Source organism: Pimephales promelas, chromosome 20, assembly GCF_988280905.1.
Source record: "Pimephales promelas chromosome 20, fPimPro1.hap1.1, whole genome shotgun sequence".
Taxonomy (NCBI): Eukaryota; Metazoa; Chordata; class Actinopteri; order Cypriniformes; family Leuciscidae; genus Pimephales; species Pimephales promelas.
Genome location: NC_142788.1, coordinates 30,219,610 through 30,246,623, shown reverse-complemented (window position 1 = coordinate 30,246,623; position 27,014 = coordinate 30,219,610). Strand labels below are relative to the sequence as shown.

The 27,014-nt window shown below is 42.0% G+C and overlaps 3 protein-coding genes across 3 annotated transcripts; 1 reads left to right on the top strand and 2 right to left on the bottom strand.

Annotated features, from left to right (window-relative positions):
* Nucleotides 1-3,438: 3,438 nt before the first annotated feature.
* On the bottom strand, nt 3,439-7,674 carry LOC120471115 (uncharacterized). Its single transcript, XM_039660851.2, has 3 exons — nt 7,312-7,674; nt 5,352-5,521; nt 3,439-4,052 (listed from the first exon to the last, which is right to left on the bottom strand). Exons 1-3 carry the CDS (start codon nt 7,466-7,468, stop codon nt 3,561-3,563), a joined length of 819 nt encoding a protein of 272 aa, XP_039516785.2. The 5' UTR covers nt 7,469-7,674; the 3' UTR covers nt 3,439-3,560.
* Nucleotides 7,675-12,495: 4,821 nt separating this feature from the next.
* LOC148970681 (intelectin-like) lies at nt 12,496-13,418 on the bottom strand. The gene is made up of 4 exons (XM_089124283.1): nt 13,299-13,418; nt 13,129-13,236; nt 12,807-13,054; nt 12,496-12,693 (listed from the first exon to the last, which is right to left on the bottom strand). Exons 1-4 carry the CDS (start codon nt 13,381-13,383, stop codon nt 12,529-12,531), a joined length of 606 nt encoding a protein of 201 aa, XP_088980409.1. The 5' UTR covers nt 13,384-13,418; the 3' UTR covers nt 12,496-12,528.
* A 4,719-nt stretch (nt 13,419-18,137) lies between these two features.
* LOC120471100 (intelectin) lies at nt 18,138-21,217 on the top strand. Its single transcript, XM_039660835.2, has 6 exons — nt 18,138-18,211; nt 18,290-18,537; nt 18,651-18,809; nt 18,912-19,032; nt 20,276-20,379; nt 20,534-21,217. The coding sequence occupies exons 2-6, from the start codon at nt 18,346-18,348 to the stop codon at nt 20,684-20,686; spliced, it is 729 nt and encodes a 242-aa protein (XP_039516769.2). The 5' UTR covers nt 18,138-18,211; nt 18,290-18,345; the 3' UTR covers nt 20,687-21,217.
* Nucleotides 21,218-27,014: the final 5,797 nt, after the last annotated feature.

Genomic DNA, 27,014 nt, shown 5'->3' with positions numbered 1-27,014 from the left:
CAGTCTCTCGCTCTCCTCCAAACGGGAACATCCTAATGTAGAATCGTAAATTAAATTAGAACGTACATTTAATCACATTAACCTTACAATAACTGTACAATGTACAGTGATGATAATAGCATTGCATTGTGGGATCATGGGTATTACCATGATTCATGATAAATAAAAAGACAGTATCTAACAGTCAAAAACCCATTGTATTATCATAGTGGATGTCCAAAACATGATATTACCATGATGATCCATGTACAAAAAATGATGGTGTTACTATGATCCATGTACAAAAAAAAAACATGTTATTACCACGATGCATGTCCAAAAAAACTGGTTTATGATGAATGACCAAAAACATGATGCACAATGCAGGAAAACATAATGTATATCCAAAGAAAACATGGTATTACATGTTGCAAGTCCAAAAACATGGTATTACTATGGTGATGCATGTAAAAGCATGGTATTATGATGCAGTAATACATATATATGTATGTCCAAAAAAAACATTCCTACAGCATGGCCAAAAAACATGGTATACCAAAATGTATTAAGATATCCGTCCAAAATCCATTGTGTTATTATAGTGCATGTCCAAGAACATGATATTTCAAAAATACGTGGTATTACCATGCCAATATGCTCAAATTGACACTAAATGGTACTTTTGCCTGCTTTTTGAGTCTAGTTGAGCCTAAAAATCGCTTTCATTGCACAGTTTCCACCAGAATCCTTTAAGTTTAAATGTCTGAGAAGCTTTCGTAGTGTTGTGCTTTGTGTTCTGATAGTTTTACTCCGGTACGCTCAGTGTTGAGTTTAACGAAGCCGCCGTATGATGAGTGTAACTAAAGCAGGCTGATGGCAGCAGGTGTGTGTGTGTGTGTGCGGGTCCCGGGGGACTGTATCCATCAGACCTGCTGGAGGACGAGCTGTAATGGCTCTTAATGACCGGCCGCTGAGTCACGCACACAAATGTCCTTTTCCAACCTCGCAGGATTGTGTGAGAGTTAGAAAAGACCAGCTCACTCACCGTCATGATGATGCAGATACACAAACACCCATTATATGTGGATTATATACCCAGATATGCCATTTCTAAACATCACGACTGTATTTTGCATTGTTTTTAATTTAAAAATATTTCCCTGTCTCAAATTATTTTGATTATTTTTGAACCTGGCTTCTATTTGATCCCGTTTGAAGTCCTGGAAGAGCCACAGTCACCTGACTTGAACCCCTTAGAAAATCTCTGGTGGGATTTGAAGAAAGCGCAAACCCAGGAATATTACTGAACTGGAGGCCATTGCTCATGAGGAACGGGCTCAGACTCCTCAGAAACGCTGCCAGAAGCTGCCGTCTGCTTATACATCTCGTGTGCAGCAGCTCATAACAGCAAAAGATGCTCAACTAAGTACTAAAGATGAGGTTGAATCATGTTGGGACTGCAGAAATCATTAAAAGTTGCGTTTTCAGTTGAGTTTGAGGAAACCACGTGAAACATTTGTTGTGTTGAGCTATTTCAATTTTGCCAATAAAACCGATTTGTAATGAGGGTTGAATAATTTGGATTACAACATTATATGTATGTGTGTGTGTGTGTGTATTTGAATACAGAAAAGCTTTCATCCTCTTGTAACAAGGAACATGTAAAGTACTGAAATACAGAAATTATTAATACAATTTTTTAATTATTTTTCTGTATAAAGAAAGAAAATTATAATAATTATTTCTATTATAGAGAACACTATTTGCTGCTGTGAGAAAACAGAAGGAATTCGAGTTAACCAATTATAACGAGAAAAGGGTGAAGATTACAGGGGTGAGAGAGAGAGAGAGAGAGAGAGAGAGAGAGAGAAGTTAAAGACAGTGGATGAGAGGCAGAAAAGCTCGGAGATGAAAGGAATATATTCCAATCAGAGGTAAAAACGCAGCAGTAAATGACTAACATTATAAAAGCGCGCGCTGAGAGCTCTATAATGAGCAGGTGTGAGAAAACAGAGTGAACAATTAGGAGAAAACAGAAAGTCCCATCTTTCCCTGCGACCGTAATGATACACACAGCACCGAATGAGTGTGAAATTAGGTCACACAGAAAGAGAGACACACAAGATAATGTCTATTAGGTTTTTTTTCTTAATATTAACCTTTATTCAACTTGCCCCAGTGTTGTCATAATTTAGATCATAGCACACATTTACATATAAATTTATATATGAAGAGTTCAGATGCAAAAGCCTCTAAGTGCCATTTGAAATTTTCTACTAAAATGATAATTTTTATCAAGCTTGTATATTTAAGTTCAGTGATTTCACTTAAATGGCAATGAATATTACCTATTTGTCATTTAAGTGAAATTACTGAACTTAAATTTACAAGCTTGATAAAAATGGTCATTTTAGAAGAAATTTCAAATGGCATTTAGAGGCTTTTGCATCTGAACTCTTCATATATATATATATATATATATATATATATACACACACAGACACACACACACACATATATATATAACTACACAATTAGATAATACCAGTTTAGTTCAACCAGTGACGAAGCAATGCTTCATGTTGTTCAGTGTGTGTGTGTGTGTGTGTGTGTGTGTGTGTGTGTGTGTGTGTGTGTGTGTGTGTGTGTGTGTGTAAAAAGAGCATTAGCAATTAGAGAAAACACACTGAAGAAAACACGGTCAGTTCAAAGGAAAAACAGAAGCACAAGCCAAGCGTTAGAGACAGCCAATCCAGTCACTCGCTTTTCTACATCTTCTGAAAGTTGTATTATGATGTACAGGATAGTATTATAACTCTGCTAATATGAGTAAAGAACACATATTAACTCTTTATTTCCTCAAAGTGCAGGAAATAAAATGCAATGAATTTGCCCACAGAACCTGCCATTCATCACCCAAAACTACTTTTTGACTCATTACCTCCAAGGCTTTTCCTATAGAGGAAAGCACTAATCTTGATTAAAGTTTAATTTGATTATTTGTAGTAATAATATTAGTTTAGACGAGGGATTCTCAAACCTTTCTGTCAGCCAAACCTAAAATACCAGCCAAAAATATTAAATATTTCTGCTAGCCAGTCCTTAGATATTCTCCTGAGATTATAAATTACAACAAGTGCATGTTCACAGTCCTATGATGTTGATAACCAGCCATGCGCAGGTTAAAAAAAAGTTACATAGAAAAAAATGCTAGCATTTTTGTGCTATTAATTGCATTTCAAAATGTATATTTTGAATAATTTTTTTTAAACAGTTTTATATTTAAACAAAATATAAATGATATATATATATATATATATATATGCAAGCCTATTTTGTTTTATTTTTATGCATTTTCTCATCTTTAGTGTAGTTTGACTATACAGTTATGTGATGCTGCCCCCTGCTGGAGAGAAGCTGTATTTCATATCAAAATAAAAGCCATTGCACACACAGACATGAAAGGAGTTGAAATAATTTTATTATCTTACATGTAGATTACCTCAAAAACTTCAACTAAGAAAAATAGCTCAGTACAACGTAGAAAACAAGCGACAGCAACAACAACAACACTACAACATCTATATATTAGTATTAATCCAAGTGACGTCTTCCTCGGTTTTGAGTTCCCTCTCGCCGTGTCTCTTGGACTGGCGGTAATGTCTCTCTGCGTCTTGTGCCTCGTAGAGGACGGCCATGATCTTCCTCCTGACGCGCATCTGCACGTTGGGGTCGCTGAGCAGCCGGTACTCCATCGCCACCTGACTGGAGAAGACCGCGGCCGAGTCCGCCGGAGGGTTCTCCAGGACCTTAGCCGACATCTGCTTCAACACCTCCAGCTTCTGCAGCTCGATGTCGGAGTCGGAGACGCGCCGCCGCTTGCTGGACGAGCTCCTGGGGGACAGCGAGTACGAGGCCGTCTCCTCGGGGATGCCGGTGTCGGGAGTGCCGGGACTCGGAGAGAGACACACACTGATGGAGTCGAAGCTGTCCATGTCTTTATCCGTCTCCTGCATCATCTCGTCCGACTCTTCCACAAACTCCTCCCCTTTATCAGAGCACGGCAGACCCAGCTACAGGGAGCAAAGACGAAACGTTAAGCACAGGCTAATTTAGAGTTTAGAGTTATGAACTCTGTTGATATTTCACTGGTTTTGTCCGTCCTTCTGTTCGATTCTCACACATGAATTATGTTGAATATCTGTCAGCTGCCTCTGGGGTTGTTCGTTTCAGAGTCACACTCGGGGTGTTCGGGTCATATTTAAAAAGGGCGGGATTCATATTTAAAAAAAAAAAAAAAAAAAAAGGGCAAAAAAATGATTTTTTTTTTTTACTTGTTTTTTTTTTTACTCGTTTTTTTTAATAATATTTTTTTCTTTTCTTTTTTAGTGTTGAGAAAATTTCAAAAAAAAAAAAAAAATTATAATTAGTATTAATGCAATAATTATGACAACATTTCCCCCCATTGCACATAATAGAAAAAGTATTTTTTTTTTTTAAATATATATTTTTTAATTTGTTTTAAAGCTGTACTTCATTTTAGAGTCAAGCCTAGGCCTCATAAAAGCAATTTTTGAAATGAGATGGATGCCATCTGGTGGACAAACTGAGCATTTAAAAAATGCAAAACACATGTATAATCTGAATTTTTTGGTGTGTTTGTGTATAAAAGTGTGTGTGTGCGTGTCTGTTTTGCACTCTTGATGTTTTATAGATTCACCCCTTCACTATTGTGTGCTTTTTTTCAAGATCGTGGCTGATTTGTAGATTGTACGCACAAAAAAAACTCACTATTTTCACATTTTTGCCAATTTCCCATTCATTTTCCATGCGGGTCCATTTGGATCCGAACACCCCAAGTGTGACTATTTTTTTTTACAACCACTTTAGACTATTCACATCCTGTTCAAATACCAAATACCAACAAAGTCACCAAATTTCGGACCATTCCGAGGAAGCTGTGATTTTTAATCATCACTTCGGGTCCATTTGGGCCGAATAACCCCAGAGGGTTAAATTAAATAATACCAGTTTAGCTCAAACTATTACCAAACAATGCTTCATTTTGTTAAGTGTGTGTGTAAAAAGAGCATTAGCAATTACAGAAAACATGGTCAGGTCAAAGCGTCTAAATAAATTTGGTCCCAAATTTTGTAGAAATGTCACTGTATGAAGAATTTTTGGGTATAATATGTCACAGTTTACTTTATTTGCCATCATCACTTACATAAATGAACTTTAGTGTCCTGCACACACTAGCGAAAAAAATATCAAAATGATATCTGGTGTCTGAATAGTGAATATTTTTTGGTTTGACTGTATAATGTAAAAGATCTATATAATTATATACGCGTGTGTGTTTGTACACGTACGTGGTTCTCGTTACGCCGATGCACGATGTGTGGCTTCAGGAAGTCCAGGGCCCTCAGGAGCCATCGCTGCCTCTGCGTGAGGGGCTTGACCTCACTCCCACTCGGCTTGGGTTTCCTCAGGCGAGCGTATTGAGTCCTCAGAGACGCCACTCGGGTCGACACCGCCTCCGCTGGAGGGAGGAAACACACGAGGTCAGATACAGCAAACACAGGCCTGATCGATTACTGAGTCTTTGAGAATCCATTTTTGATTCGACCACATTTTTAAAAAACGATCAATCGAAAAATCTAATTTTATCCCCCAGCCCTAAAGGGGAAATGCCAGTGAATTTCAGTGTCCCGGGCCAGGAAGGGGATAGGCCTAATCTTGAATTTCGGATATGTGCACGTGTATGTAATATAAAAGATGCGTTTAAAAAATAAAATCAACCTGCATTGAGGAAAGAGCACGACCCTTGAACTTCAAAAGGAGTGTGTTTCTGACATTACAAACGACCTTGTAACCAATCAGATCAACGTGTGATCGTCAACAAGTGGATCTCTGAGCTGAGTGAGTGAGTGGAGGCGGGGCTCATTTGCATATTCATAGAACAGTGTATACTAAATGAGGCAAGGGTGTCGAGTTACATTCAAGACATTTTAAGGCATGAAGGAAAAAAATGTTTAATTTAGGGCTGTGCAAAAATTAATTGCGATTAATCGCATCCAAAATAAGTCTGTGTTTACATAATATATTTGTGTTTACTGTATATAATTATTTTGTATATATAAATACCTACGCATGCATGTATATATTTAAGAATTATTTGCCCTTAAATTCTATATATATATATACATAATCTATATTATATAAATATAAATATTTTATTTATGAATAACACATTTTCTTAAATATATACATGCATGTGTGTGTATTTATATACAAAATAATTATATACAGCACACACAAATATATTATGTAAACACAGACTTTTATTTTGGATGCGATTAATAATCGCAATTAAGTTTTGCACAGCCGTAGTTTAAATGTGTCATTTTGTTGATAAAACATGAGTTTAGGGATAAAATTATTAACAGGGGGACTAAAATTGTCGACGCATCAATGATTCAGGGACAATATGATTAAAATCTCAGCATTTCACAGTGTATTTAAACACAACCAACACACTTCAAGGCAGAAATAAGCTAATAAAATACATAAGGTAAAAAGCAGGTTTAAACAAGCATGAAATCTCCAGATGCAAGCTCGTGCAAGGTTAAATCTCTAACGTATGTCTCGTTAAATCAGTTTACTTACAGCGATCTCTCTCTCAGCACACACACACACACACTGAGCTGAAACATACTGGCAAATGCTCATTTCCCATTTGTGAATTTAAGGAATTATAATAGGCTGTTCTATTATACTGTATAATTTCACTTATTAACTAATATAGATCACCCAAACATTTTGTTCAGTCTCCATTTACTTGCCCTTCAGTTGTTTCAAACCTGTAAGTGTTTATTAACCAAACAGTGCTCCCATAGTATTTTTTTCCTACTATGAAAGTCAATGGTGCCCATCAACTGTCTGGTTAACCAACATTCTTCAAAATATCTTCCTTTGTGTTCAGCCGAAGAAAGAAACTCTTACAGGTTTGAAACAACTTGAGGGAGAGTAAAAGATGACAGAATATTCATTTTTGGGTGAACTGTCTCTTTAAAATAACAGTTTGTGGCACATTTGATACAACACGTCTAAGCTGAATCTTTAATGCCAGAACGAAGTGAACAAATAAAATACTGTAGTACATTAGATTAAAGGCAGGTTTAAACAAGCTATAGATTTATTTACCAGGTTAAAACACTACAACAGCAGTAGCATAGTTCGTCCCTAACGTACGTTAAATCAATGTTTACTCTAGCGATCTCTCTCTCTGTACACACACACACACACACACACACTGAGGTAAAAACTCACTGGGCATCTGAAGCGCATCGGCGACCTCTCTCCATCGTCGGTCCTTCTCTTCCCGATTGTGATAATCGGCGTCGGAAATATCGTACAGACATGGAGACTCCTGCCACAGCTCGATTAACCTCTCCTCCGCCTGGCGAGTCCACGATTTCATTGCCATCCGATCGGGAGAATCTGATAAAGTCCCAGTGTTTGTCGCTAGTCAGAGTTCAGTCGCTCGCCTCATTAACATAATCGCGCAAATCTATGGACTCGTAAGCAAACCATGGCGACTCGGTTTAATGGATCGGAAGACTGGAAATCTCCTGTGAGTGTAATGGCGGCGCACAAACGCTCGTGAATCGTACATACTGCCACCTACTACACTGGAGTCGAGTGTGTGTGTGTGTGTGTGTGTGTGTGTGTGTGTGTGTGTGGCGTCATGGCTTCCAACTCTATTAATCCAGTCTCCCGTTTACTTGTCTATCTAAATGGTGACATTCCAGAGACCTAATGGTTTTTATACTGTACAAACTGTATTCTTTCCCCTTACACTAACCCTACCCCCACATCTATCACACACACACGATGTTGGGATTATTTTACACCAGGGTAACACATGAGAAAGGCTCTCTAGGGTTTATTTTAACCACAAAGGGCACTATTTTACAGTACAGTTGAACACCACCATACTGGGACACAAAAGGACCCACTGAGACCATGAGCAGCACCACATTCCCAGTTTTCCCAGAGTCTCCCATCCAGGTACTGACCCTATATAGTATAATAATTGATAAAGGGGTGTTGAATTATTAGAATAACGCACACTTGATGGTAATCTCAGAACAGGTATATTATTTTTGACAGAAGCTCCTGTGACGAGTAAACCCCGCCTCCTGCGAGGTTATTCCACACATTGAAGAGCGCTGTCACTGTGCAGCAGATCCTAAAATTATTTGATCCGTTTGCCAGTTTACTTAAAAGTCCCCCTATTGTTTAGGCTATATGTGTCTATGTGGTGTTTTTAATATGCTTAACCATGTGTAAATTCATTAGTCGACAGCATTGCACAGTTTGAAATCGTTGGTGACGTCACAAACTACCTTGTAACCAATCAGATCTCTGAGCGGAGTGAGTGCGGGTGGGCTCATTTGCATATGCATAGAGTTACATTCATTTTAAGGCATGAATATATATATATATATATATATATATATATATATATATATTTCACAGGAAATAAACGTTTAAATGTGTAATTTTGTTTTAAGAAATACAAATATTTAATACAGGGAGGCTTTTATTAAAACGATCTACAGCAACACAAATCTCTCTTTTTTTTTACTTAGGCTAAGTGTCATACAGAAAAAAAAATTAAGGGAACTCATTAACTGATTATATTAAACTGAACTAAAACTGAATGAGTGCAACAGAGCTCTAGTTCCCAGCATACATTGCGAAATTAAGTGTTATTTTGTTTGTGTGTTTTTTGCATAAGATAATAGGAAGATGCGTGTTAGTTAATCCTCTTATATTGGGATTTATAGGGTTTTCTGTAAAGTTGCGGTTTGCTTTAAGGTTACCCGGTGAACAGTAACTTATGTGGTGAGGTCGAGGATAGATTTTAATAAGCTAATTGAAGAGATTACATTAAGCATTTTGTTTACATCCACCAAAGTAAGTTAGAGTCCAGAGAACAGTTAACTATTATCATCACAAAATAGAACATATTGCAGTGCGCACAAACAAATAAATTACACGTCCCAATAATCAGCTTTGCACACATGACAAAAAGCGATGAAAAACACTGGCACGGCGACCAGCTAACGCTAGATTATAAAACTGGCACGGCGGCCAGAGACATCAACATCAGCTTACTATTAGAAGACTTTATGATGTTCTGAACCTCGTGAGAATCAAGTTCAGTCGACTCTCCATCTTTCTGAATCATATAGGTGTCATCATGAATATTCATTATGTCAAAACTTAATAGTTAAAAGTTAAAACCCACTAACGTTACTAATTTTTCATGAGAGGTTATGGCAAACAAGGGAAGTGTGCCGACCCGTGTGAGACGTTTCTCACACCTGAGAAAGACAGGAAAGACATTTTAGGTAAGTTAAACGTAGCCTGGCTGCGCCCTCCTACGCACTTCCGCTCAATTTCATTTTATGAAATGAACTAGTCTGGTTGAACCAGGCTAAGTTAAACGTACTACATTGCTTGTGATAAGCACTTGTAATAGCTTTGCCTTTGTCTTGAAAACACTAGTCCACGTTGTCATTGAATATTATTGTTGTTGTATAAACTAGATGCTCGTAAAAGTAGGCTACACCGACCAAAATAATAACAACATAGGCTAACATAATTATTAGTATGAATAACATCTGTTGTCTTCAACAGCAATCCGAGTTAGTTTAATCATATATAATTTTCATGACTCATGATGTATTACAAGATTGGTGTGGCCTATCAGTTAGCCTACTTGTAGTTCAGCATTCTTATTTCCTAAACTGGAAATTATTATACTATAAAGCTAAGAGCAAGTCTTTCATGCCATGTGAGAAACCATGCACGTTTGTTTCTTGACAGATTTATTGCAACCTATAACCACCTGATGGCCTTCTGGGAACTAATTGGCTTTATGCCCAGCTAAACTACTTCCTGAACTTCAACCAGCTCCTTGTTTCCTGTCTGCCATTATTGGCCAAATTGATTAATTCAGGTGTGTCTGATTATTGTTGCCATGACTACTGAGGTCAGGTACACCTGAATTAATCAATTTGGCCAATAATGGCAGACAGGAAACAAGGAGCTGGTTGAAGTTCAGGAAGTAGTGCAGCTGGGCATAAAGCCCAGAACCGGCAACGCACAGAATGATTCATGTCAAAAGTCACCAAGGATGAGGCTGGAAACTGAACTGGGTCTATAAGTGACAGGGAGTTGTTCAAACAGTCAGGGATCATTAACCTTGTTACAGTTTTACAATTACATTTGTCCTATTAGCTCCCTGTACCGTGCAACATTTAATCATGCCACTAGGGGGCGCTCTAGCCAGTGTGATTCCTGGAAAGGATGTGTTAATCACCACCATGACATCTCTTCCGTGTGGCAAATGTAAGATGAGGTCAGGTCAGGTGCTCCACTAACCCGCTGTGCATCAGTAACAGACAGACTCCAGACAATGTCTTTGAATGCTTTAATGACAGCTGGAAGGATCTCACAGATTTCAGAGAGAATCCCCCCAGCAAGATAGGATATGTACAGTAATGGTAACAGTACATATCACTCAACATCATCAGACCATTTTTCTCTAATATGATTGTTTCAACAAGTTCAAATTCAGAAACTCCCTTTTCTCTATGTATAATTAATAATAAGACAATTTTAAACAATTATGTGAAATGCACAAAGTATACAGTATCAGACAGTGATGATAATCTGTCAATATACATCCATGAACACATGACATGGCTTTCATTAAAGTGATTGGATCTCAATAAAGAAGATGCCTTGAACACCATCACTTAATAATACACAGATTTTCAGATAAGGTCAACTGATGAAGCCACTTTCATTAAAAATATTTGAAAGAAAAGTTGTGTAAATAAGAATTTGTTTTTAAGTGACTTGCTTAAATAAAGGATAGCTACATTAAAAAAAGAGCCATATACTTCTTGATTCGGGACCATAGAGATTTCCGTTGTCATACACTATTGGAACAACAGGTCCATTATCAGCGAGGCATGCCCCTAAACCTCACCGGGAAAGTTAGGAAGTGATTTTCGGTGTGGTATCGCAGGATGGAGGAAGCGCTCCAGGGGCCTCATTTATAAAACTTTGCGTAGGATTTGCGTCAGAAGTGGCGTACGGATGAAACATAGGACGTGCGTACGCACAGAAATATTCGGATTTATAAAACCGTGCGCACGCACATCCTACGCATTTTTCCCTTCATAAATCACAATCAATTCTAAATGTAGCGCAGCTTTTGCGGCTTCATGTCACGCCCATAGTTGCCCATAAATAGTCCGTGAAACGCCCAAAAGTTAATATTCATGAGTTGCGAAATCATGTTAAACACAGAGAGGAAATAAAAAAATTTAACTTCACTCAATGCGAAGAAGAAGTTATCGTTGGCAAGGTGGAAAAGAGGAGAAAAATTTTGTTTGGAGGGCACAGTGGGCATTACTAATGCCAAAAAGGCACTTGAGTGGCAAAAGGTTGCAGACGCCGTAAATGCTGTATAGCCTCACAACCTCGGACTGTGGCCGAAATAAAAAAGAAATGGTTGGACATCAAAGTCGAGGCAAAAAAGCGTCTAGTCATTAATTCAATTAGAGAAGGAGTGGGGCGAAATCAAGACTGTCCTAACTGAAATAAACTGCATAATGAGGGAATTCTTGAATAAATAATATATTTTGTACACACCTTTTGTTGTGAAGATGATGCGTTCACTCCGAATCCTTCCATTTAATCGCCACATCTTCTAAGAGCTCAAGATCAGCCATTGTGCGTCATTATACGCATTGTGATGGGGCATTTTATTTACATCCATTTAATTCTGCATCTGAAAAGCTACGGATGTTGGTTATAATCTACTTGGAAATGGGAAATAGTTCAGCGCAAATGTAATTTCTTGCAGCTTTCTGAATGGTTGAGACACGTCATACGTTATTTTATCAAAAATAAAACAAACTAAAGCAATACCATGATTCCGTAGATTATGAAGACATTTTTACTATGAAAACAACTTTCCCCAGTGGACAAATAATATTTATCGATCTATATCTCCCTAATTATCTAGGCTATCTATCTGACTATCTAATTGATATATCTGCTCCGTTAGACAAACATATTGGCGAGAATATCAGTTTTGTACATTATTTCGTTCTGTTTACCATCTTATTTATGAGGATGAATTGCATACCAATATTATAGCAGAAAATATTTCACTTTCTTTTTGGAAATATGTGTTAATTTGCATTTCTGTTACAGATCGATCAAACGGTGTTCGTGTAGGCTCACTAGGCTGTTAATAAGCTGTTAAGACTTGCTTTGTGAAGTCTTCGTGTTATTTATGAGAGGCAGTATTGCAATTTATTTGACACAACCTACAGTTTCACACACTTTCACATGTTTTTTCCAACTGCCGACGGTGTCGCCATTTCTCATTTCACCCGTTTTTGTGCGTACGCACGCCTGGGTCAGAGCTGGCGTGAAGGACCGCACATTTTACCGTCAAGTTTGTTTTTTATAAATACCAACTATTGCGTAGAGAGCGGCGTACGCCTTCTTTTGTGCGTACGCAACGTTTATAAATGAGGCCCCAGACTCCACCTCCATATTATTAGGAACGTGCCACACGGACACATCTTGTGCTGGGATGTCAAAGTATCCGGGATTCTGTGACAGAAGGGACACAGACGATCGTTTCAGATCTACAACAACATTCTCACTCTTGTGTCCTTTCTGTTCCTTTAACTATTGCTGTAAAACCACACATTTAATAATAATACCTTATAATCGTCACTTGTAGAGGCGTCTGGAGTTCCAAATATGACCGTGTTTGCCCATGTCCCTTCACCATCAGGCCGGTTCGGTTCACTGCCCTGCTGACTAGACCAGCGATCACCAACAGTGCACTTTCCGAACATGTTGTTCTCATGAACACTGGCGACCAACGTCCAGCCTCCGCCCGCAGTGGTCATATCACAGAAGGTCTGGTACAGGACGCCTCTGGAGGACTTCAGATAGTACAGGCCGTCTAACAACAAAAGCATCGAGTCACTTCACTGCAGTTGTTGATTAAGATCAAATATGAACATAAAATGAGCGTACCTTCATTAACATTATACTTTTCCTGGAGTTCTTTGCAGCTTCGAGCGGCATATGCTTTCTCAAGATTGATATCAGCCCTTTTAATATCTGATTCTTCTTGTTGATCCACTGCAATGTAAGACAAAGATGTAGTGCAATATATTTTCAATTTTATTATTTTTTTTACTTACAAATGATTACACTTGCAGTTTCACAGAGCCATAAATTCAGTGAGAGACTGAAAAGGATCCCGAAAAACTTTCTTGTAAGAAACATAGTCTGCAAACAAAAGGAGAAAAGCTTTTCACAATTACACTTTCAATCACACAAAGCTGAAATTCTTATGTTATTGTTTCCATGTTTCTCTGAAAGACTGCTAACTAAAATCAATAGGCAAGATTTATATTTTGAAATTTCATGCATATGGCAAAATAATTCTTACGTTCGTTTCTTGTCTTGTGTTTCTCTCCTCAGAGTTGACGAGCTCTATATCGAGGCTTCTGGATTCTGGAGTCTGATGATAAAACTCAGGCACACTTTCTATATTTATACTTACGAATGAAGGTAAGGTAACATGAAGCATGAATGAATGTGGTAAATAAGGGAAAGAGCCTTTGCGGAACAAGTGAAGGTGTAAAAGGGTGCTTCGGCTAAGAAAATAACATTTGAATGAGTTAACACCTAAATTAGGCAATACACTGATATTGACCTTTTATCACAAACTGCTCGGAGACCAGAAAGTTAAGATCCAAATGGATCTTATTTCAACCAAAAATGAAAATTAAGTCTTTAATTACTGCCCTCCATGCTGTACCAACCCCGTAAGACCTTCGTTCGTCTTCAGAACACAAATGAAGATATTTTTGATTAAATTTGAGAGCTGGATCACTCCTACATAGGCACCCCAAGGGATTGAAACTTGACGGCCCAGAAAGTCATTGAAGAAAATGTTTAAATATTCCACGCGTCTACAGTGGCTGAAATATACATTTATCAAGAGGCGAGAATACTTTTTGTGCGAAAAACAAACAAAAATAACGACTTCATTCGACCATTCCTTTTCTTCCTTGTAGGCCTGAGACGAGAGTTTAAGAGATTTCCACGACGCATGAGCGAGAACTGCTTCTTCTTTTTGCGCATGTGTCGTGCTGCTTGCAGTATACCTACCTCGAGGCAGAGATTGCCATCCTAAGACAGACCCAGCTGGATTCCTTTGGAAATGATCCGGAATGACCCACAAACCCCTTCCACATTCCAGTCGTCTTCTCTCCCTTGCCCCGGAACTAGATCCAGTGGTGATTGAAACCGAGGGTATCCTCAATTCAAAGCCCCTAGGTTACGTCTCTTCTGACATCGCAGATCCTGATCCGGTGACTACAAACCTGTTGCTCATGGGACGGCATGATTCCTCCCTCCCCTTGGTAACGTATCCTGACTCTGAGCTGTGCAGCCGGCGTCAGTGGTGTCAGCGTCAGTGGCTCAGTGGTTCATGTAGGTTGTCTACAAACCGAAAGGTTGGTGGTTCAATCCCCGGTTCCACATGAGCAAGACACCAAACCTCAGCTGCTCCCGACGAGCTGGATGGCGCCTTGTATGGCTGACACCGCCGTCGGTGTGTGAATGAGTGTATTACAAACAGTGTTGGTCAAGTTACTTGGAAGAGAAGAAGAGATTACTTCTCCAAGAAAGTAATCCAATTACTTTACTGATTACTTATTTTCAAAAGTAATTAGTTACTTTACTAGTTACTTTACTAAGTTACTTTTCAAAAACATAATGCACGACCTGAATACGCTAAAGCATAGACCTTTCAGCCTAATTCTATTCTTTCTGCACATTCCATCATCTAAAATGTAATCAAATTAAACATTCTCTTTTTTTAAACTTGTTTTATTTGTTTCAATATTTTAACTTTATGCACATTGCATCAAGCAAAAATTAAATTAAATGCAACAGTCTCAGACTAGAAGAAAATTGTTGAACATTTAAACCTATATTTTCTGCACATTCCACCATTTTAATGATAAAAGACAGCCCTTCTTCTGTTAATATAAATTTCCACATATTCCAGCATATAAAATAAATATATTTTGTAAAATCCTTCATTTTAATAGATGTAAAAATACAATAAAATAACGAAAGTCGCTGCTGACTATATTACAATGTATTGACACGTCTTTTAACAGTAAAGTGCAGAGAGGAGTAAAAATTAGTTGATCAAAACAGAAAATGCTGTTGCATGCCGTATTTTGGCTTCAAGTTTTTTTTTTTCCTTTCGGAGTTAAACAGTCAGAATGTAGCCGCAGCGGTCATGTCAGACGGGGGTTCAGGGTTTTTTTCAGTAAGTTTCACATTCCATACCGGCTTGCTGCTTTAGATTTGAGGTAGAATTTTGACATTCTCCAACGGGGGTCCTGTTTCTAGATCAGGATGCTCTCTGCATAGTACGCAAGTCTCTCTCTCGCTCTCCTCGTCGTGCGCGCGATACGAAGTTTGGACTTTGGAACACAGTCTCGCATGCGCGCTCGCTCTAGATTCCGGAAGATTTTAACTAATTTGCGGTATAACTAGTCAATCACAAATGTGGCTCAACGGTTAGATTTATAAATAAACTCATCTTTCAGGCATTTGACTGACGGGATTGACACTTCAGCGCGAGAAATCGGGGGTGTGTCGTGTGAGCGTGTGTGAGAGTTGGCAGCTCGGCTGCTCTGCTCTCTCCCGCGCTCTAGTCGTCTCTCAGTGATGTCGCGGCGCTCATAGTACATCATTTTTATTCACGCACGACTCATGTCACGAGACAGTCTGACTAAACAAAATCACGGTTAACTAACGCAGTAACGCATGCTGATTACGGGAAAGTAACGGTAATCTAATTACTGTTTTTTCAATTGTAATCCCTTACTTTACTCGTTACTAGAAAAAAGTAATTGGATTACAGTAACGCGTTACTTCTAACGCGTTACTGCCCATCAGTGATTACAAATTGTAAAGCGCTTTGGTGGCCATTGGGTCTATGAAAGCACTATATAAATGCAGTCCATTTACCAGACTCTTGCCGATCAATTTTGGGCCCACTTCCTCATAAATGATCTTCCTTCTCTCAAGGCCAGACAGAAGTGGCGCAGTGATAATCCTAACATTCAAATCAATACTGTTGTTCTCATTCTTGACCCTCAGTTCCTCTGGCCAGTAGGTAAAGTGATTTCCCTCCATCCAAGGACGGCCGTTGTAGGGTGCAAGATGTCCAGGTGGGGAACAAACAGTACACAAGACCAGTTGCCCTCCTCATCCCACTCCCTGCCTAATTGAACCCCTGCGACCTCACTGTTGCAAATTTGCAAGGCAAATTTGGGGACAGCTGTTTGGAAGCAGTCCTTCAACCACACCACACCTTCAACTAATTAACCTCAATCAGCCAGCATGTGTACACACAGGCGTTTCCTTTGTACGTGTCACATGGAGGAATCCTTGTGTGTTGCTGCTGGAAATGTTGTCTCATTTGTGTCTGTTCTTGAACTATAAACACACACACACACACACACACACCTAATAAAAAACTGGACTGGACAAGACTGTTCTAACCGACACGTCCACTGGTCTCAAGCCAGCCACCTTCACATCCCTCTAAAACCTCCTTATATGATCTAACTTAATAAATAACTTTGCCTGCTTTAAAAGCTTTGAGAATCTTTTCTTTTTTCACTGATGATGTCGAAAGCTTGATTATAACTTTTGTTATCTAAACGTTCAGGTGAAATCCTACATTTTTGGTTCTTAGAAAGACCTTTACCTTTAAAGAATAAAAGGTTAAAGAATAACAACAACTTTAATAGAGTCTGATTAATATTTGAAACACGTCATTCTTCAACTGGTTTTTGTTCTGATTATTGGTTCAAAATTGCAGCGTAAGTTTCCAGCCTTACAGCTACAAATATGTTTGTTCAGTATTTCCGACCAATCTGTAACTCACACTGTTTCCACAATGTTGCTTGTGTAAAAAAAAATATAAATTTAACTCAATTAATTTTAATTCAATCTTGTAAGGTTGTGCTTTGCGCTCCCCATAGACATCTGGCTCCCGTTTGCTTGTTCTTCCTTCTCATTTTCATATTCTGTACTTTTGTCATATGATGAAAGATCAATATCAATATAAATGTCTTATTTGTCTTCTTTGGCTGAGAAAATAACATTTGAATAAGTTCATCTTTCAAGGAAAAACAAGCAAACGGCAGCCAGATGTATGCGGAGTGCAAGGCACAACCTTACATAATTTTGGTTTTGGCTCAATTATTTAAAAATGAATTAAGTTAGATTCATACTTTTTTTTTGAAAAATTTACAGATTGGTCGGAGACGAACATTTTTGTTTTAAACCATAGTTTTAATTTAGTTCAAATGTTAATTCAATAACAGTCTGATGAAAGATCAATATTTAATTTAGGTGTTAACTCATTTAAATGTCATTTTCTTATAGCCAAAGCACCTTTTTACACATTCACTTGTTCTGCTAAGGCTCTTTCCCTTATTTACCAAATTCATCTTAGCCTTATGTGACCTTTCCTTCATTCCACTCCTGAGTAAGTATAAATATAGAAAGTGTGCCTGAGTTTTATCATCAGACTCCAGAATCCAGAAGCCTTGATAGAGATCGTCAACTCTGAGGAGAGAAACACAAGACAAGAAACAAACGTAAGAATTATTTTGTAAAGTTAAATTTCAATATATATAAGTAGCCTAATGCTTTTAATAAACAGTCTTTCAGAGAAACATGGAAACAATAACATAAGAATTTCAGCTTTGTGGTGTTGAGTGTAATTGTGAAAAGCTTTTCTCCTTTTGTTTGCAGACTATGTTTCTTACAGGAAAGTTTTTCGGGATCCTTTTCAGTCTCTCACTGAATTTATGGCTCTGTGAAACTGCAAGTGTAACCATTAATCAAAGTAAGAAGTATAATCAAATTTTTTTGATCGAAATGCATTTATCTTAAAATGTTGAAATATATATATTTCAACATTTCAATATATATATATTTGATATATACATTGCAGCGGATGCCGCTCGAAGCTGCAAAGAACTCCAGGAAAAGTATAATGTTAATGAAGGTACGCTCATTTTATGTTCATATTTGATCTTATAATCAACAACTGCAGTGAAGTGACTCATAATGCTTTTGTTGTTAGACGGCCTGTACTATCTGAAGTCCTCCAGAGGCGTCCTGTACCAGACCTTCTGTGATATGACCACTGCGGGCGGAGGCTGGACGCTGGTCGCCAGTGTTCATGAGAACAACATGTTCGGAAAGTGCACTGTTGGTGATCGCTGGTCTAGTCAGCAGGGCAGTGAACCGAACCGGCCTGATGGTGAAGGGACATGGGCAAACACGGTCATATTTGGAACTCCAGACGCCTCTACAAGTGACGATTATAAGGTATTATTATTAAATGTGTGGTTTTACAGCAATAGTTAAAGGAACAGAAAGGACACAAGAGTGAGAATGTTGTTGTAGATCTGAAACGATCATCTGTTTCCCTTCTGTCACAGAATCCCGGATACTTTGACATCCCAGCACAAGATGTGTCCGTGTGGCACGTTCCTAATAATAAGGAGGTGGAGTCCTGGAGCTCTTCCTCCATCCTGCGATACCACACCGAAAATCAATTCCTAACTCTCCACGGGGGAAACCTTTACAACTTATTCAAGGTCAGAGAATGTTCAACACACTTTTTTGAGTTTGAAACACTCACAAAAATATTTATATTTTTTTTTTTTGTGAAATTACAATAACACTGTTTCCCCCCCCAGAAATTCCCGGTGAAGTTTGGCATAGGGGCATGCCTCGCTGATAATGGACCTGTTGTTCCAATAGTGTATGACAACGGAAATGCCGATAACAACAGAAATCTCTATGGTCCCGATGCAAGAAGTATGGCTCTTTTTTTAATGTATCCTTAATTTAAGCAAGTCACTTAAAAACAGCCTGGCAACATTCCTTAAAGAGCAACATGCAGGTTGAATTTATTTCAGAATTAATACTTTAAATTGTCTGCAGAGGTCTTTTTAAAACACATATATAGAAATTACTAATTATAGGTATTAATAATATTACTAACCCATAGGAATTTGTGAAACTATGTTGGGTGGACTCTCGGGGCATGCTCCCCCGCAAGAAAATGTTGCACATTTTAAGGTTAAATGCATCAATCTGGTACTCTCTGAGAGATCAAAATTAAGAGCTTCAACCCATAAACTGCTCGTTGAACAAACGCATTAATTTGTACCAGGACAATAGGAGGGCTCAAGCATCTTTCAAGTTATGAGAGTCTCAGTCTGCATTACATTATCAATGCTATTTTAGGATCCCAAACAATTATTATAATAATGTAAAAATGATTTATATAATTATTCCTATGACGTAAAATCCATTTAGCCTATAAATGTACTAAATGAAAATGAGTATTTCAAAAGTATATTTTAGCCTACATTACACTAATGTAAAAAAATTAATATACTTTTGTCCTAATTTCTACACTTACAAGAAATAAACCTTTGAGCTTTTATTTAGGAGAAAACACCAGATGATCATGCTGATCGCGTGAGCAGCACAAACAGGATGCTATTCTTAAAGTCTTGTGCTGTTTTATAAAGGCACAAAGCCATATCATGGTTTCAATTTTAGTATGTTGGCAAAATATAACGCTAGAGACCTTAACCTTGTTAGGTTATACATTTTATATCTTTACATATCTGTGTTAGAAAAAGGGAGAAAACAGAGTTCGGCAAAAGGCGGATTCGAACTCGCATCAAGCGCATTAAAAGCTGCTTTCAAGCACCTCAAACCCTACGACCTACACCACTATTGCGTAACGGGCATCATTCCAAGCAATATTACAATTTTATCACAATTTTTTTCAAAATATCATTAATGGCTAAATATATATTACTCCATTTCAGAAAATCTAGTTGCTTTATCATCAACATACACTATGCTATATAGGGGTGTTCAATCAAGTCAATATTTTTAAAATGTTTTTAGTGAAAGTGGCTTCAACAGCCGACAGTATTTGAAAATCCATTCACTTTAATGAATGAAAGCCATGTCATGTGTTCATGGACGTATATTGACAGATTATCATCACTGATACTGTGTATTCTGTGCATTTTCCCAGCAAATTTTCAGCCTGGATTCATCTCATTCAGAGTCTTCAACAATGAAAGGGCAGCCATGGCTCTTTGTTCAGGTGTCAAACCAACCGCCTGCAACACTGAACATGTGAGTCAACATTCTGGATTATTTATAAATCACTGTCTATGGACAGCATTTGTAAGAGTGATTAATTTACAATGTACATAAATCAACTGCACCAATGTCATATTAAGAAGTGCATAGGCATGTTGTTGTCAGTAATGTCCTCGTATTGTTGCAGTTCTGTATTGGTGGAGGTGGACACTTTCCTGAGGAGGCCCCTAAGCAGTGCGGGGACTTTGCGGGATTCGACTGGAACGGCTACGGTACTAATGCGAGATGGAGCGCTTCTAAAGAGATCACTGAAGCAGCCGTGCTTCTCTTTTATCGCTGACACTCACAGCCATCTGAGATCGCCAGCATCCTTTCCTTCTTTCCAGCATATTCCACATTAATTAACACCTGAATTTTACATACACAATTATTTACTCAAATGTATTTCTTTACGATATATATTCAGTGGTTGTCAATTATACTGTTCATCAGATTAAAAATGTAGGCCTACTTTAGTTTGACTTCTACTCTACAAGATACTTTGACAATATTTAAAAAATAAATTATTGATGACATGGCTAGACAGTTATTGAAATATAATAGTTCCATGACACACTGAGTAATTAACAAACTAACAACCATGTTTTGAGTAACGTTAGATTTAATGTTGACAGTAACAGAGAAAGGGAGTTTCTGAATTTGCAAATGTTGAACCAATCATATAAGAGAGAAATGGTGTGAAGGTGTTGAGTGATATGTCCTGTACCTTTACTGTACCTATCCTATATAAACTCCTGTACTCTTCTTGCTGGGGGGATTCTCTCTGAAATGTGAGATCCTCCCAGCCGTGATTAAAGCATATTAAAAGGCATTGTCTGGAGTCTGTCTGTTACTGATGCACTGTGGGTTAATTCCAATCATGTCAGTTTGGTTCAGGTGTCGCGTGACGTCAATGCTCCGCCCATTAACCGTTAGCATCGTCATTCTAAAAATAACGTTATATATCATCATCATCGACAAACTGAATTATATTAAAACTTGGCTATATTTCTCGTGTAATGGCTCAAATCCACTGTTTTAAATGGGGAAATGTTAAACATCAAAATAAACGTTGGCTCCTCATTTCGAGCTGTAATTTAGGCTAAGTAGTTTTGCTAGGGATTCAATATACTTAATGCAGGTAATTTTTCAGCCAATAATTAATGTTCTTTAACTCTTTCCCCGCCATTGACAGAATTTTCTGTAATAGGCCTATGACCCTATGAAACGCCATTGACGAATTTGACAAAACGTCTCGGTTACGGATGTAACCCTCGTTCCCTGAGTAGGGAACGGAGACGTTACGTCAGAAGTGACGGAGATTGGGGGTTTCGCATAGAAAGCCAATCCTCTTCGAGTATTTAATAACGAGCCAATGGCATGCAATGCCTTGGGGCTGCGGAAATTTGCATAGCGCACTCCGCCCTACTCCGTGAGTATAAAAGGAGGAAGTGAACGCAACCGCAGTATGTCTTCGCTGAGGAGCCAAGACTGAACTCGGCGTCTACCCAGCGGTACAGCAGAAGTGGCAGGGAGACGTAACGTCTTCGTTCCCTACTCAGGGAACGAGGGTTACATCCGTAACCGAGACGTTCCCTTTCGTAGTCACTTCGAGTTACGTCAGAAGTGACGGAGATTGGGGGTCTGTGCCATCACGCCATCTTCAAGCTGTCTTCCAGTGCCCTGCGAAAGTCTGGACCCCTGAAAACCTTTCTTAGGGGATCCCACTTTAACACAGGATTACCAAGGTACACTGGGAAACATATCCCGGGAGGGACATGCTACCAGATGCCTACAGAAGGGAGGACTTACAAAAACGCATATGGCCGCATAGGAACACATATGGAATCACTGGAGCACCAACCGCAGGTGGCTGCTAGAATTTAACTCCAGGGGTGGCAGATGGCTTGCCAAGGGAAGACACATGCTCAGAGAGGCTTACAGTGGATAATACACATGAGACGGTTACCGTCGGGAACCGTGCACATGGAGGCACCTAGCCAGCATCCAGAGCAACCGCAGTGGTGCCCGCATCATCGGTGCTGGAGGACTCAAGGCTTCAATGGAAGACACTGAGGGAATATCGCACTTATCCAGTCCGAGGAGTGGAGTGGCGAGCAAGCGAAGACACCTAAGCGTGTCCAGTACTGGCGGAGCGAGTACGTGAGAGGACACTGGCTCAATTCGCAGATAAGAATCTTGCGAAGGTGTTTGGTGTCGCCCAGCCTGCAGCTCTGCAGATGTCTGTTAGCGAGGCGCCGTGCGTTAGAGCCCAAGAGGAGGCCACACTCCGAGTGGAATGGGCCGTCACACCAAGGGGGCACTGACGGCCTACAGCCGTTGCTTTGAGAGAGCCCTTCCCTTCTGGCTCCCCCCATGACAGACAAGAGCTGGTCTGAGGTCCTGAACACCGCGTCCTGTCAACGTAGGTGCGGAGAGCACGTACCGGACAGAGCAGTGCCAAGGCTGGGACTGCCTCCTCCAGGGGCAGCGCTTGCAGGTTCACCACCAGGTCCCTTTGAGTGGTAGGAACCTTGGGCATATATCCAGGCCGGGGTCTCAGGAATACGTGAGAGTAAGCCGGCCCGAACTCCAGGCACACTTCGTCAACGGAGAGTGCGTGCAGGTCCCTTACTCTCCTGATGGAGACCAATGCAATCAGGAGTGCTGTCTACATAGGACAGGGCAAAAACTCTACCGACTGCAAAGGCTCCAGGGGAGGCCTCTGCAGAGCACTTAGATCTACTGAGAGGTCCCCAGAGGGCACGAGGGGAGGGAGTCCTCCTTGCTCCTCGTCCTCCTTGATCTTGCACAACACCCGTGCAAGGAGGCTCACTGGGGGAAACGCATACTTGCGTGGGCCCCGCGGCCAGCTGTGCGCCAGCGCATCTGAGCCGAGCGTACCGTCGGTCAGGGAATAAAACTGGGCGCAGTGGGATGAGTCCCGAGAGGCGAACAGATCTATCTGTGCCTCCCCGAGCTGGTCCCAAACCAGCTGGACCGACTGGGGATGGAGACGCCATTCGCCGGAGATAGGACGGACCCGTGACAGTTCGTCGGCTGCCAGGTTCCGGTCTCCTGGAATGTATACTGCACGAAGGGACCTCAGGTGCTTCTGACTCCATAACAAGAGGTTGCGGGCGAGCTGCGACAACCGGCGTGAGCGTAGACCCCCTTGGTGGTTGATGTACGCTACTGCTGTGGTGTTGTCTGAACGGACAAGCACATGCTGACCCCTGAGCAACGCTCGGAAGCGGTGCAGGGCGAGACGTACTGCCAGCAGCTCGAGGCAATTGATGTGCATGAGGCGCTGGGGTCCTGTCCAGGAACCCGCAGCTGCATGCCCATTGCACATGGCACCCCAACCCGTGGTAGACGCATCCGTGGAGACAACGAGATGCCTGGAAACTCGCTGAATAGGGACGCCGGTCCGTAAAAAGCTGAGGTTCGACCACGGGAAGAAGGTTCGGCGGCACGCATGGAGTTACTGGAACTCGGAGCGAACCGCGATGCCATACCCACCTCGGGACTCAATCGCGAAGCCACAGCTGAAGCGGTCTCATATGAAGCAAACCGAGCGGCGTGGCCGCGGATGCCATATGCCCCAGGAGCCTCTGAAATAGCTTCAGTGGAACCGCACTCTTGCCCTCGAACTGTAGAAGACAATTCAGCAGTGAGTGCGCGCGCTCGTTCGTGAGCTGCGCGGACATGGCGACCGAGTCTATCTCCATGCCGAGAAAAGAGATCCTCTGCACGGGGCAAAGTTTGCTCTTTCCCCGGTTGACCCGAAGGCCCAGACGGGCTAGGTGCCGGAGCACCAGGTCTCTGTGTTCGCAAACCTGTTCTCGAGAGTGTGCCAGTATCAGCCAGTCGTCGAGATAAATCAGGGTGCGAACCCCGTGTTCGCGAAGGGGAACAAGGGCTGCCTCGACGATCTTCGTGAAGACGCGAGGTGACAGAGCTAACCCGAAAGGGAAAACCGTGTACTGATGCCTGGCCTCGAGGCAAACCGTGAGCGGTCTGTGTCGAGGCAATATGGAGACATGAAAGTACGCGTCCTTCAGGTCGATTGCTGCAACCCAATCCTGAGGCCGAAGGCATTCGAAAATGCGTTTGGCTGTGAGCATTTTGAACGGTAGTCGAAGGAGAGTACGGCTCAAAATACGCAGATCCAGGATTGGCCGTAACCCACCGGTCTTCTGGGGACAGTGAAGTATAGGCTGTAGACCCGGACCTCACCTCGGCTGGAGGGACCGTCTCGATTGCACCCTTCGCCAGCAGGGTGCAATCTCCGCTCTCGTGACCGGGGCATAGCCACCGACCACCGTGGCGCAAACTCCCCTAAAGCGGGGAGGAGACCTCGCGAACTGTGTCGCGTAGCCGAATCTGATCGTTCTGATGACGCAGCGGGACAGGTCGGGGAGCTCTAGCCGGGCTCCCAGGAACTGAACCGGCGGAGTCATGCGAACCACAGATGTCCCCCCGGAGGGGCAGCGGTACAGGGAGACCGGCATGCGCACAGGAGTTACCCTGTGCGGATGCACAGTCGATCCCCGTTCCCCGACAGAAGAGACCAGGGAAGGCAGAGCGTTCCACGGGGGTCTGTTCTGCCGGGGGTCTGGCGATAGAGGGGGAGGGGAGTGGTGTAGTCGGGGGACGGCACACGCTCCCATCCGCACCCTCAGAGACAGAGAGGAATGAACGGGGCGACGCACTGGACATCGTGCACGCTCATTCCAGTCTGTGTGCTCAATGACAGTGGCAGCTTTTCCTCAACCAGCTCAAGGAGCTAGCTAGAACAAAAGATTCTCCACCGGCCCTCCACCGGGGAAAGGAGGGGCCCTGCTACCACCTCCTGAGAAAAACCATGACACTATCACCGAGCGGCCTGCCTCAGGAACATCGCTTCGCCTGCCGTTTAGCGGGGCACACGGCCTGAGGGGGGGGGGGACGCTTATCTGTGGCCTCCTCCGCGACGCGAACCGGCTGAAGGCTGCTGCTGGGGCCGCGTGGGAGGGAAGGGAGCCGCAGGGGGGCGTCCTCGGCGGCGAGCGGGCGGAGGCGTCTGAGCCGACGGCTGGTTGGAGGCAGCAGCTGGCCGTCGGGGCAGAGAAACCGCCTTCGTCTGCTCCTAGGCGGTCGAGAAGTGCTGGGCAAAGTCCTGGACCGCACCGCCGAACATTTGGATGATGCTCCTGGACCACAGCGGTGGGCATCACCTGACCAAGGGAGCGAGCGACCGCTTCCGTGACCCGTTTAAGGGCAAGGTAGGCGGCAGGCTCGCAGCTCGCTTGGTCCGTCCTCTCCTCATGCACATTCCTGAGCAGCTAGCTTTGTAGGTGCTCATCATATGCAGGGCGGAGGCTGCCTGTCCCGCCGCTCTACAGAATCGCGCCGCCATAGACGACGAGAACCCATAGGCTTTGGAGGGGCATCTGAGAGCAACCGCGGGTGGACGCGCCCTGCGGACGCAGCTGCATCGCAACAGAGCGTTCCACCGGGGGAGCCCCAGCGTACCCACAGACAGCCGCATCGCCGAGGGGAGGAAGGGCGGGGAACTGAAGCACGCTCTCATTTTTTTTTTTTTTTTTTTACGTGCGTGTCAGTTCCGCATGCAACTCGGGGAAAAAGGAAATTGGGGTTGGCCGTGGCCGTGAGGCGGCAGCGTTACCCAAAAACCAATTATCCATCCGCGAGAGATCGGGATAGGGCGGAGTTCCACCCCCACCCGATGCTCACGGAGGCCCGAGATAGCATGGCCATCATCGCGGGATCAGACACGTGACGCCGACGCTTCCGAGGGAGGCAACGCGACCGCATCCTCACTTCCCGAGGAGTCAAGCCCGCCTTGTGATGCTGCGATCGTCATCGCATCATTCTCTGGAGCGCTGAACGAAACAGATGGTACCTCAGAGAGGCAGACGTCTGAAGCGATACAGCGCTCACTGGCTCTAACACTGGAGCGGTGGGTGTGACCCGAGGCTTTAACTAACGTCGGGGGGAGTGTCACACATTCACCGTCATATCACCCTATCCGCGAGTCGAAGAGCTTCTATTTTTAGAAGCAGAACGAGTAACGGACACGGGGACTCTCACTATCAGATCATTGAGTCTCGATCACAGTGTAGAGATGCTCATGTTCCCCTTTAGATCCGCGAACGCTGCTACTGCATGCTGAAGCCCAGGCACACACAGAGCAGCGATCGCGACCATCAGAAAATGACATGAAACGACCGCACCCAGAAGAACACGGGCGAGTCGTCTTTAAAAAGACGTGCCACGTGCAGCTCTTTCACTTAGAGAGGAGGAAATTCACTCTTTCAGCGCTGAGGCGACCAGGGAGAAGCGCAAAGTCTGGCAGACCACTGCACAGATCGCAGGCAATGCAGAGTCTTGCTGGGTACCGCCATCACACCAACACTGAAGAGGACGCTCGTCTCGAAGAGTCTTGAATCAGTGAGAATGGCTTTCAGGAGTGAAGAGTTCTCTTGGCTCCGAAGCGAAAACATACTGCGGTTGCGTTCACTTCCTCCTTTTATACTCACGGAGTAGGGCGGAGTGCGCTATGCAAATTTCCGCAGCCCCAAGGCATTGCATGCCATTGGCTCGCTATTAAATACTCGAAGAGG